The sequence below is a fragment of the Trachemys scripta genome, chromosome 12 (assembly GCF_013100865.1).
Source record: "Trachemys scripta elegans isolate TJP31775 chromosome 12, CAS_Tse_1.0, whole genome shotgun sequence".
NCBI lineage: Eukaryota > Metazoa > Chordata > Testudines > Emydidae > Trachemys > Trachemys scripta.
The window spans coordinates 1,934,759-1,947,707 of record NC_048309.1 but is presented as its reverse complement, the minus strand read 5'-3'; the positions used below and the strand labels follow the sequence as shown (position 1 = coordinate 1,947,707).

General features: G+C 53.6%; 1 protein-coding gene across 1 annotated transcript in view; it reads right to left on the bottom strand.

The window, feature by feature from the left end:
* The window catches only part of NOL4L (nucleolar protein 4 like), a 90,411-nt gene extending 78,619 nt beyond the window's left edge, over positions 1 to 11,792 (bottom strand). The window contains exon 1 of the mRNA XM_034786670.1: positions 11,487 to 11,792. Within this exon, the coding sequence (XP_034642561.1) occupies positions 11,487 to 11,792 (306 nt within the window). The remainder of the gene's footprint in view (positions 1 to 11,486) is intronic.
* Between the last annotated feature and the right edge of the window lie 1,157 nt (positions 11,793 to 12,949).

The window sequence follows — 12,949 nt, the reverse complement described above, 5'->3', positions numbered from 1 at the left end:
AACCAGTGGCTGGAAGCTGAAGCTAGACGAATTCATACTGGAAAGAAGGTGTCAATTTTTAACAGTGACAGTAATTAACCATTAGAACAATTTACCAAGGGTTGTGGTGATTCTTCATGACTGGAAATTTTAAAATCAAGACTGGATGTTTTTCTAAAAGATCTGCCCTAGGAATTATTTTGGGGAAGTTGAATGGCCTGTGTTATATAGGAGGTTAGGTTAGATAATCACCATGGTCCCGTCTGGCCTTGGAATCGATGAATCTATACATGCTAGGCTAAGGAGGTGGGGAAAACAGAATTCTAGCATGCTACACAATGCTGACTGCTATAACCTGGTAATCCATCTATAAAGACCCCTTCCCCCAGATCTGAAACACTCCAGTGCTGTGGGACCATATTCATGCAACGACTAAGCCACACTACAGTAGGCACATGGGCTGTATGGCAGCCATAAAACTGGCTGTCCTTTAGTTTTTTGTGAGGTTTGTCTTTGAAACATGACTGTTGTTGAGAGAAGGAGGTAGAGTATGAGGGGGAGAAGGCAATCCAAATGGGGAAGAGACGACAGACAATTACAATAATCTGCCCTCCCCATGGAAAATAAATTGGCAGCTGACAGGTTATACTTTGTACAAACAGAAGCTTTGCAGGAGAAGTGAAGACTCCAGAGGGGCCAATTGGCAGGTTAATTAGGATGAAGCAAGGGATTAATGAAAATGTTTAAGAAACAGGGTTTGAGATGCAAAAGACTCTGAGAAATACTTGCTAAAGAGGAATCACCTCTGGTTTGGGGGAGGAGATGGGAGGGTAAAATAGCAGAACAGAGAATGACCAATGCAGATGTCTCTGAGAACCAAGGAAGGGAGGGGGGATTCCCAAGGAAGGAGCAGGGAAGTTCAGGGAAGGACCCCATGATGTCTTATTTTTCTAGAAATAAATGGGCTGTGTCCCTCCCCCAGTCAGGGCCGGCTCCAGGGTTTTTGCCGCCCCACACAGCCAAAAAAAAAAAAAAAAGCCGTGATCGCGATCTGCAGCGACTCTACGGCCGCCGCGTCATTCTTCGGCGGCAGGTCCTTCCTGCTGAGAGGGACCGAGGGACCCGCCGCCGAAGAGCCGGACGTGCCGTCCCCTTCCATGGGCCGCCCCAAGCACCGGCTTGCTACGCTGGTGCCTGGAGCCGGCCCTGCCCCCAGTAAGACCAAAAAGGCATCAATAATGCAGAATAACCTCTCTCCAGGTAGCTGGCATACAGCCTCCCCCGGCCAGCCAGTAGGCTATCTGTTTACCTTGAAGAGACAGGGCAGGAGGAAAGCAATTAAACTGGAGCTTTGATTAGGGCTTGCAGACAACTGCTTGCGTTAGAAATGCCTGAGCCTCTGCATCTGTGCTGGCGGTGGCTGAGGCAGGCCTCCTCCATCCCCTGCTCAGCGCTTTCCTGGTACAGCAGAAGCATGACTGATGCTCTCTGTCCCACACAAGCTCAGCGAGCTCAGAGGTAGGAACCAGTTGCTAAGAGACAGGACTGTACTTTCCAGCCCACATTCAGACCTTTGTCACCAGCTCAAGGGCTTTTGCTGGATCAAAACACACTATGCAGGTGAGAAAATGCAAGCAGCCTTTCTCCACAGCTAGTCAGATCTCATGAAAAATCACATGGTTCCAGTTAGGGGAGCCACTCCACAGGCATCAAAACTGATGATGGGAATAAAGAATCTTAAAGCGTTGGTAAGGAAAGGGGTGGGGGTGGGAGGGTGCAGAAACACATATAGCCCTGCAGCAAAGCTGGCTTCTTATTCCTAATGCTGCAAGATTCAAAACAGCAATGCTCTGCTGCCCACTGAAATGCAGGATCAAAGGGATGATACCCGCAGCACCAGAACCTAGAGGGCTTTAGATATCTAGACAAGATGGGTGCCTGGATGAGTCTAAGTAGTGGGGATTCATAGATTCAAGGACTGGAAGGGACCTCGAGAGGTCATCGAGTCCAGTCCCCTGCCCTCATGGCAGGTCCAAATACTGTCTAGACCATCCCTGATAGACATTTATCTAACCTACTCTTAAATATCTCCAGAGATGGAGATTCCACAACCTCCCTAGGCAATTTATTCTAGTGTTTAACCACCCTGACAGTTAGGAACTTTTTCCTAATGTCCAACCTAAACCTCCCTTGCTGCAGTTTAAGCCCATTGCTTCTTGTTCTATCCTTAGAGGCTAAGGTGAACAAATTTTCTCCCTCCTCCTTATGACACCCTTTTAGATACCTGAAAACTGCTATCATGTCCCCCCTCAGTCTTCTCTTTTCCAAACTAAACAAACCCAGTTCTTTCAGCCTTCCTTCATAGGTCATGTTCTCAAGACCTTTAATCATTCTTGTTGCTCTTCTCTGGACCCTCTCCAATTTCTCCACATCTTTCTTGAAATGCGGTGCCCAGAACTGGACACAATACTCCAGTTGAGGCCTAACCAGCGCAGAGTAGAGCGGAAGAATGACTTCTCGTGTCTTGCTCACAACACACCTGTTAATGCATCCCAGAATCACGTTTGCTTTTTTTGCAACAGCATCACACTGTTGACTCATATTTAGCTTGTGGTCCACTGTAACCCCTAGATCCCTTTCTGCTGGATGCAGACTGGTATTAAGATACGGAGCCTTTGTTTCCAGGTCATTCACTCAAATCCACCCCAGACTAGTACAGTCACCAACAAGTTTTGGGGTTTGGTTTGCTCTATACTGGCTCGGGAGATGTGGGCTTGATGTCCACATTGTGAAACAACCACTACATCTAGCAGTCTCACCAGAGAGCCACGGACTGAATGGGCCATGGAGACTGAACTACCCTCTTCCGCTTAGCAGCGGTCCCTCCAGATCAGGATTAAGGTCTGTAGGCAGCCAGTGTGTGGGAAGCTAGCACAAAGGCTGTCCATGCTACTTCTAGTGTGTGAGCAGAGAACCTTGTCCTCCTGGACTGTCAAGCCAACACTGCACAGTCATTGAAAGAAAATATTTATATTGCATCTATTCCTGAATCCTCGCATTCTGAAGTGTCGTGCACCATGGTGGTAAAACTTAACCAACCTCTTTTCAACTCTGAGTGACTGATGGATGTTCCCATGCTACACAATAAAGGAAAATTGCTACTCCATATCCCTAAAGCTAGTGACACTCCTCCCCACCCCCTGCACACACGCATGCACACACACACGCACACACACACACACTGCAGCTATTTTCTTTTTAAATAAATTGCTACTGTTTTGTTGGCAACCATGCTCAGAGTGGAAGTCAGCAGTGTTCCCATAAAGAAGCTGATTCTGGCCAATAGGCCCCCTCTGTACCACCCATTGCTACAATCAGCTAATTAGACGGACAGGACACTGAAACTCAGTGGTGGCTTTGGCCCATCCTCAATGCAGTTCTCCAGGGAAGGGCACAGCTAATATGAGAACAGGGAAAGGTAATTGCTAATTTGCGCTGAGAAAGAATCCAAAGAGAAATAAATACACATTTTGCTGTCAAAGCAAGGCAGACAAGTTTCTATGAAGCTAAAAAGTCAACACAGGTGGATAAACGGAACCTCCATTAATATTCCTCCATCCATCTTTGTGCCTTCTCAGACATTTGTTTGTCCACAAAGTAAATTTACACACTGTTCATGTCTGCTCTAATTTAACAGCAAAAACAATGTCATTTCTTTTGGTTTACCTGAGAGACTCATGTTGATAATGGTTTGGGCAAACAGACCCTGAAAGGGCTCCCCGTGAAACAAGTTTTAGTGGCCTCTGCTGGGCTTTGCCGCCATCCTCTACCAGTGCCTGAATCACCTTCCTGCTTAAAATATGGGAAAGCTCCTTTGAGTCAGGAGTCTGGAAAGATTGAGTGGAGAGGGAGGCCTGAATTATGCTTATATATTGAGGGTCTCTTCTTTCCTATTGCTTCCAGCATGCTCAGTCCCCTTTCTCCCTTCACAAACACTGCCTGTAGCTTGCACAATTTAAACAATGGTGTTTCTGATTGGAGCTGGATTTTCTTTCTCTTCATTTTAACTTTATTGTAACAGGCCTTTACAAAAGTTTTGTGCTTGGTTGCTTTTTTTCTCTTTAAATCAATGCAAATCAAGAGCCGTAAATCTGAGAGCAATTTTGTTGCGTTAATTTCAAGTGATAGAACCGAATGACTTGACTAGTTTTGGGGAGCCTGGGAGGGAGCTCCTTGTCTCAGATCCAGATCCTGCCTGTTATACCCTATGCAACACCAATGAAATCAATGGAATTGTGTAGGATGCACAATTTAGATAAGGGTCTGTATTTTTCTTTAAAAATTGTTCAGTCAGTCAGAGCTAGAGGACTGGATGGCTTAGAGAACTAACGATGGGCCACAGAACCTTTCACTTGTAGGTTGCAAGTTCACCTGTAACCCAAGTTGGTGGTAGTGACCAAAAATTCTTACCACCTGATGACTGTTTTGTGGTCTCTGATGGGAACTGGGCCATATCCATGTCACAAAACTAACCAACTCAATTGCTACTAACAGGGAACCTGTTGGAAAGCTTGGCAGAGAGGCCAAGGACCGAATAAGCCATGGAGACTGATCTCCTAGTGATTCAGCAGGTCTGGCACTGCCACTAGCCATGTTCACTCTTATGGATAGAGAACTTCATTCTCCAAAACTGTCAGTTCTCTTTATACACACACAGAAAGCCAAGGCTGGGTAAATTCAGCCTGCAAAATATATCAGAGACTATTGCTGCTCACCAGTGAACTTTAACCAAGAACCCTGAGAAACTCACCAAGAGTGTGAGTCCTTCATTAATGTAAAAAGCAACAGAGGGTCCTGTGGCACCTTTGAGACTAACAGAAGTACTGGGAGCATAAGCTTTCGTGGGTAAGAACCTCACTTCTTCAGATGCAAGAAGTGAGGTTCTTACCCACGAAAGCTTATGATGACACAGCACAACTTATTGCTGAGCTCTGTGACTTTATCCTCACGCACAATTATTTCAAATTTGGTGACAATATATACCTCCAGACCAGTGGCACCGCTATGGGCACCCGCATGGCCCCACAATATGCCAACATTTTTATGGCTGACCTGGAACAACGCTTCCTCAGCTCCCGTCCACTCATGCCCCTTCTCTACCTACGCTATATTGATGACATCTTCATCATCTGGACCCATGGGAAGGAGGCCCTGGAAGAATCCACCATGCTTTCAACAGCTTCCACCCCACCATCAACCTCAGCCTGGACCAATCTACACGGGAGGTCCACTTCCTGGACACCACCGTACAAATAAGCGATGGCCACATTAACACCACCCTATACCGAAAACCCACTGACCGCTACGCCTACCTTCATGCCTCCAGCTTCCACCCCGGTCACACCACACGATCCATCGTCTACAGCCAAGCACTGAGGTACAATCGCATCTGCTCCAACCCCTCAGACAGAGACCAACACCTACAAGATCTTCACCAAGCATTCTCAAAACTACGATACCCACACAAGGAAATAAAGAAACAAATCAACAGAGCCAGACGTGTACCCAGAAGCCTCCTGCTACAAGACAGGCCCAGAAGAGAAACCAACAGAACTCCACTGGCCATCACCTACAGTCCTCAGCTTAAACCTCTCCAACGCATCATCAGTGATCTACAACCCATCCTGGACAATGATCCCTCACTTTCACAGACCTTGGGAGGCAGGCCAGTCCTCGCCCACAGACAACCTGCCAACCTTAAGCATATTCTCACCAGCAACCATGCACCGCACCATAACAACTCTAACTCAGGAACCCACCCATGCCACAAACCTCGATGCCAACTCTGCCCACATATCTACACCAGCAACACCATCACTGGACCCAACCAGATCAGCTACAACATCACCGGCTCATTCACCTGCACGTCCACTAATGTTATATATGCCATCATATGCCAGCAATGCCCCTCTGCTATGTACATTGGCCAAACTGGACAGTCACTACGCAAGAGGATAAATGGACACAAGTCAGATATCAGGAATGGCAATATACAAAAACCTGTAGGAGAACACTTCAACCTCCCTGGCCACACAATAGCAGATGTAAAGGTAGCCATCTTACAGCAAAAAACTTCAGGACCAGACTCCAAAGAGAAACTGCTGAGCTCCAGTTCATTTGCAAATTTGACACCATCAGATCAGGATTAAACAAAGACTGTGAATGGCTATCCAACTACAGAAACAGTTTCTCCTCCCTTGGTGTTCACACCTCAACTGCTAGCAGAGCACCTCACCTTCCCTGATTTAACTAACCTCGTTATCTCCACACTGATATATACCTGCCTCTAGAGATTTCCATTACTTGCATCTGAAGAAGTGAGGTTCTTACCCACGAAAGCTTATGCTCCCAATACTTCTGTTAGTCTCAAAGGTGCCACAGGACTCTCTGTTGCTTTGTACCAGGAAAAAAGTGACCTCTATTAACCATTAGGTCTGCCTCCTTTCTTCAAGGCTGGCTTCCTAAATCTAGCTTGTTCCTACTATACTGTACCATCCTGAGATCTTCTGTTTTTTAGTTTTCATGCAGAAACTAAGATGTTTTTAGGCATATGTTGTAATGGTCGGCTTTATAGAGTGTCCACAATGATTTTCTCCTGTTGATGAAAGGCCGCCATCCATTCCCCTCTTGGTCTCTCTCATCTATTTATTATGCTTCACTCTTTCTTGAGGGGTCTCCAAATGTGTCATTCTGAGATGATTTCAAACCACCTCTACTTTCTGTGGAGTCTGCCTTGAAATATCTAGGAGGGCTCTGCGTGTAAGTCAATAAAACCCCACTGTCACAAATGCCCTCAGCCTTTTAGTAGTGTCTGGAATGAACCCTGGAACCGTATATGAAGCTCTGCAGGGGTAAGAGGAGGCAAAGGAGGGGAAAAGCAAATGCACGTACTGCCACAGAGCCTCCCAGAGCCCTGTGCAGCGCCCAAAGGGTCAGTCTAATGTGAGGCTTGCCCATGTCTCGTCTTGCAGTCCAATTTGACTCACTCTTGTAGCCCATATCACAGGCTGCCGGAATGAATATATCCTGCTGGGTTGGCCAGTGTTCCATGGCTGTGACAAGCGCACACCATGCAGGGTGAAGTATAGCACTGATTTACAGAGTGTGCATATGCACTCCTGCAGCTAATGCCCAAACCAAAGGCTGGATCTAACCTTTCCCCTAGCACCTGGTGCTACATGAAAACAAATCAACACCTCCAGCTGTCACTAAAAATGTCGTATTTTTCCTTACACAATATCAACATACATCTGTAGGAAAACTCCGTCCAAAGGATGCTAAATACTTGGGGCAAGAGAAACATGAGACTATAATAAAAGCCACATTTTAACTCCCCATCATGAACAGATACTCTCATGGTTTTGAGGCAAGATCAGAGATATACAAGGCCAGCTGGCTAATGGACGCTGAGGTTCAAGCATTGCTACACTGGTACGAACATACCAGCAACAGATCAGCCTATTATAATTTATAATAGTTGAGCAGTGTGAGGGTGCACTTAGGAATTGCAGGATACCTGTTGTTTGTATTGCAGTAGCACACTGAGATCCCATTGTGCTAGGCATTCTGTATGGATATTTTTTCAAGTCCCTGCCCAAAGAGCTTACAATCTAACTAATATCTGAACAGGCTTGTTATGCTGCCAGTAAGGTACCAAATTTCCTACATTGACTAGAACCTCATTTCTTTGTTTTTTGTTGTGTGTGTTAAATGACCTGAATCTTCAGGACACTCATCTGGGAAAGGGAAATCCAAACTCCCTGTGCCAGACCTCACTGCTGTCTCTATTCCCAACCCATTCGTCAATAAAAAGACCACCATCTGCTGTGACCACCACCTAAGGCAGATGCCCCCTTCTCACTGTACAGTCCTATTTTTCAAACCACCCAAATCTGATTAGGCCTGCTCTGATAAGAGGCCTGAAGGAGGGCAAGGGAAAGTTACTCAAGAGAGAAAAGAACCACACGTTAATCATGTTTTAGCCACAATTGCACAGAAAACACTTATGTCAATTAGAAATAAACAAGGTCAAAAGGGACACTAATAACCCCCCATCCCTCCCAGAACAGGAGTGGCCCTGACTCCATCATTAGAAGGAAAGACCTTAACTCCACTAGTGCCCTCCACACATTCTTTAGCTCTTCTCAACTTTTCACTCATGATACTTCATATTTCCTGTGACAATCTGCAGATACGGTATAGCAGCATGCAGAATCCCCTCCCCCTCTCACCCCAGGTCCATTTGGCTATGCTTATTCTTTCCCTGGGTCCCAAGTCTCAGGACAGCCCTGAGCACATTAAGTCTTTGACAGATACGCTCGGAGAAGGAAGATGGGACAGAACAAGAGGTGTCAGATAGATGAGTAGCATGATGAGGGGAAAGCCAATTGAAACACCAGCCCAGAAGTGTTTGGAAAGAGCAACAGCATGAAGATAAACCAGAACATGCACTTTATTGTGGAGCTGAATGCTAGTATCAGCTTCATAAATTATTTGACTGCACATACGTGAATAATGAAATGCACCCATCTATACAAAACTAGCAAAGACCACTGAAAGATACAGAATCCCTGAATTATCACCAACTAAAGAAAAACCCTGTCAAGTTATTTTTAAATGTTCAGAGATGTTTCAAACAAAACAAAAAAATAGCAAATGCATCACCTCAAAATCTTTCACTGGATTTACAACATAATGGTTCCTCTTAAGTAACTGAGCCAAGAAGGGCGGGGGGGAGGAGGGGGGACAAACAACTTCTACAGACTTGATACCTTAAGATTTAAGGGGGAGCAGCAGTGATGGGTCTTTCCTGCAGCCAGCGTTTCTTTACAGTGGCCCCAGTTTTCACGTCTTACAGTATTACAGTCTCTGGCAAATGTGCTATATGGTCCCGTTGACAATTCACCTGTCTCCTGAGGGTCTGCCTATTTTTTGTTTGTTGATTTATGGAAGTCTAGGTGTGTCTAGTATTTGTAGCCTGTGGGGACCGTAATAGAGGAGTTGGGGGTCTAGATACTCTCCCTGCTGAGACGTCATCAGGACATGAGGCTTTTCGGGAGCCTGGTGCCTGCACGGGTCTCGCTGAGCCATCAGGTGTAAGGACCTGGTTGTGCACCACAAAGGGAAGGGGCGTCTCTCTAATTAACAGCAGGGTCTAGGGAGTCTGGCATGGCCTCTCTGGGGTACCATGACTCTGCAGCATTGGAAAGCTCAGGGCAGGTCCACCGAGTAGCTAGTGAGATTGAGAGGCTCTGGGGGGGAGATTAGGATGGGCACTGCCCGGGAGGGGGTGTTTCTCACTACCTCAGCCCAAGCGGGGTTGGGTGGCTTTGGGGGGGGGGGGGGCGGTGGGGGGAGGGGGGTGGCTCCCCAAAATTTAAGGGGCCTTTGGGGTGGAGGGGCCAGAAAGAGAGAAGAAGCCTCTCCGCCCTGCGGAGGGGGGGAAAGCAGCAGTCCTGACCCTTCCCCCTCCCGCAGGGGTAAGGCAGGCCAGATGGGAGGTAAATAGTGCGTTTAGAAGCATTTGCCACAGATGGGCTGCCCTCAAAGGCAGCATCCTCCAGCCCTATCAATGCTGGAGTCTGTGCGTGTGCACGGCAAACACTGCACCCTCACAGCAGCAGCAGCAGCGAGGGGGGAAAAAACCCAGCCCGCCCCCCCCGCCCCGAGCCCAGCTCTGCCCACTTTCCTCCCCGTGGGCAGGCCCGGGAGCCGCGTCTCCCCGCGCGGGGGCCACACGCCCCAGTGCACTTTAGTAACCACAGCCCCCCTGGGCTGCCAGGCGCCGACGCGCTGGGGCAGATGGTGCAAAGGACGGGGAGGGAGTTCCCAGCGAGCGAGCCCCATGGTGCGCCCCCCCCCGCGGGGGGGGGGGGGGGGGGCCCCCCCCCCCCCCCCCGGGGGACCTCCTCCTCCCACCAGCTGGGAGAGACACGGTCCCTGCAGCGGGGGGCGGGCGGGCGGCGGCTGGCGCGCCCCCCCCCGGCCCCCCGGCCGGCCAGGCCAGGGAACAATGGCTCCAGCGGGGCTGGCTCTTCCCCGGGACAGCAGCCTGCTGGGAGGCGGGGGGAGGGGGAGCCGGGCTCGGCCCTGCGCCGTCGCCCCAGCAGGGCAGGGAACAATGAGGCTCCGGCGGGGGAGTTTCCCGGGACAGCAGCCCGCGGGCAGGCGGGGTGGGCACGGCCCCGCGCCAGGCTCTGCCCCTCCCGGCCCGGGGATAACCAGCGGGACAGCAGCCTGCCGCGGGGGGAGGGGCGCGCTCCCATGGCCCAGGGGGGCTGGGCTCCAGCCTGCGCCCGGGTCAGCGGGGGCGGGGGCACGCGGCCGGGCCGGGGGGGGGGGGGGGGGGGGGGGGGCGCCCGCCGCCACCACCCCCGCCCCCACTCTGCCCTTGGCTGCAAAGCGGCCTGCGGTCACGGGGTGGGTGGGAAATGCAGGGCGAGCGCGAGCGGGCCGGACCTGCGGTGGGGCTGGGGAGGGTGCAAGGGGGCTCCCGCCCCGGCCCCCCTCCCCGTCGCGTGGGCTGCACGGGAGCCGCAGAGTCTGGCCCTCGTTTGCACCCGCCAGGGACTGACACCCAGCCCGGAGCGCTCTGCTAGTCTGCACCCATCGCGGGCGGGAGGGGGGGCAGGTGCAGTGGCCTGGGATGGGGGAAGGGATCTTCTCCCCCCACACACACCCTAAAAGAGGGAGCTACCGCCCCTCTTCTTCTCGGCTCAGCAGCTGGGAGGTACCGGCCGGACCGGATGGGGCAGGAGGGGGGAGGGGAGGGTGCGTGTGGGGTTTTCCTCCCCCGGACTGGGTGTCTGACCTAATCTGCATCCTCCCCCCGTTGCTAGACCAGCTGCTGGGAGACAGGCTGGCCCTGCCCAGCCGGGGCTGGAGGGTTGGCTGGCCCGCGCCTAGCCGCGCATGGGTGGGTGGCGGATGGGAAGCTCAGGTTGGACGTGATCGGACAGGGGTGGGGAGGGGTCCGCCTCAGCTGGACCCGCCACCGCCGCCCCGTTCAGCCCCTGCGCGGCGGCTGGGAGGGGCGGGCAGCCCTTGCTCTGCAGGAGGCTCTGCCCCACGCCCCCCAGCAGAGGGGTCCGTCTGCAACTCAGCGCACTGGGGGGCAGGGGGGGATTGGCTGGACCTGTCCAGACAGGGGCGTGGGGCGGCTATTTTCTAATGGGGCGCACGGGGTGGGTGTCTCGCCCCCCATGGGGCATGCGCGATCATTTGCACCCTGCTGTGTGTCTGGGATGTGCCAGCTAGTGCTGATGGGACAGGGGCCGGGATGGCTGGCTGGGGCGGGGGGGGTGATGCTGGGGAGGGGGGCTGCCCCATATCGGGTCTCTCCCCTGCGCTGGGCCCCAGCCCCTGGGTGCAGGCTGCGGGAGGGAAGGACACACAGACACAAGACAGACAGACAGACACCGAGCCCCCGGGGCACGGAGCGCACTAACCGTTCCCGTTTTCACCGGCACATACACCACTTGACCCATCTTCGCCGCCTCCCGGGTGCCGCTTCCCAGCCGGAAGCCCTTGGACCGGACCCAGAACTGGAACTTGCCTTTCTCCCCCCCGCCGGAGCCGGTGCCCGAGCCGGCTCCCCCCTGCAGCACCTCGGCGATGCGCTGGTACTTGCTCCGGGTCACCGTCTTGGTTTTGGCCGAGTCCCCGTAGGTGCGGAGGCACCAGTCCCGGAACTGCCGCCCCAGCTCGCTGTCCCCGGGGCGGCTCCCCCGCAGCAGCAGCGGGGGCTTCGGCATCCCGGCCGGAGGCAGCGCCCGACCCCCTGTCCCGGGCTGGAGACGGCAGCGAGCCCGGCCGGCCCCTGCGCTGCGCCGCGCTGCGCCCTGCCCGGCCCGGCCGGCGGGGATGGAGTCGGGACGGGCTGCGGGGGCGAGTCCCCGGGAGGGGCCGCTGCGGGGCAGGCGTGGAGGGAGCCGGACAGCGACCCAGCGAGCCGGGCAGAGGGAGGCACCGGCGGCGCCAGCAGCAGCAGCAGCCGCTCCTGTCACAGGATCACAGGCGGCTCCGGCTCGTCCCCCTCCCTGCCTCCCTCCGCCCGCCCGTCCCTGCCTCCTCCGCCCCCCTCCGGCCGCCTCCTCCTCTCCGCGGGATCCCACCTGTTAGAGCCGCGGCGCGGCCGCCCTTACCGCCCCCCCCCGGCCCGGGGGCGCAGGGGTCGGCGCTACCCGCCTGGGGCCGGACCGCGGGCAGAGGCGTGGGGGGGGCGGGCCAGGCGGCACATGGGGGAACGGGGCGCCCGGGGGCGGGGGGAGGGGACACAGGGGGCGCCCGGGGGCCGGGCCAGGCGGCACATGGGGGACGGGGGCGCCCGGGGGCGGGGGGAGGAGACACAGGGGGTGTCCGGGGGGCGGGCAAGGCGGCACATGGGGAAAGGGGGCGCCCGGGGGCGGGGGGAGGAGACACAGGGGGCGCCCGGGGGCCGGGCCAGGCGGCACATGGGGGAAGGGGGCCGGGGGAGAGGGGAACTGGCCAGCAGACTCAATAAAGAGCAGCTTCCTCTTTCGCAGGGGCGCACGTGTCCCTGCCCCAGGCTGGGCCGGGGCAGAGCGCGGTCTCTTCGGGACACGGGGCGACTGGGGAAGCAGCAGGCACCTGTCGAGCTTCTCTGGCTGGGACCCTGAGCCCACAGGCAGACGCAGAGCCTGGGATTATAATAAGGATCCCTAAATTCTCCAAAATAATCCTCTCAAAACAATGGGCGACTTCCCTGAACCTTTGGGGGTCCTACCTAGCCCAGGGCTTCCAGACTGGCCCTGGAGACTCACGGACAAAAACCAATCACTAATATTTGCCTGGTCCTGCCCTAAATTGTCCCAGGGCATGGACCCTTAAACAGACCAGGGATTGCCCGGCACATCCTGCTTTTCACCCATCCCCTGAAACAGTCCTCCTT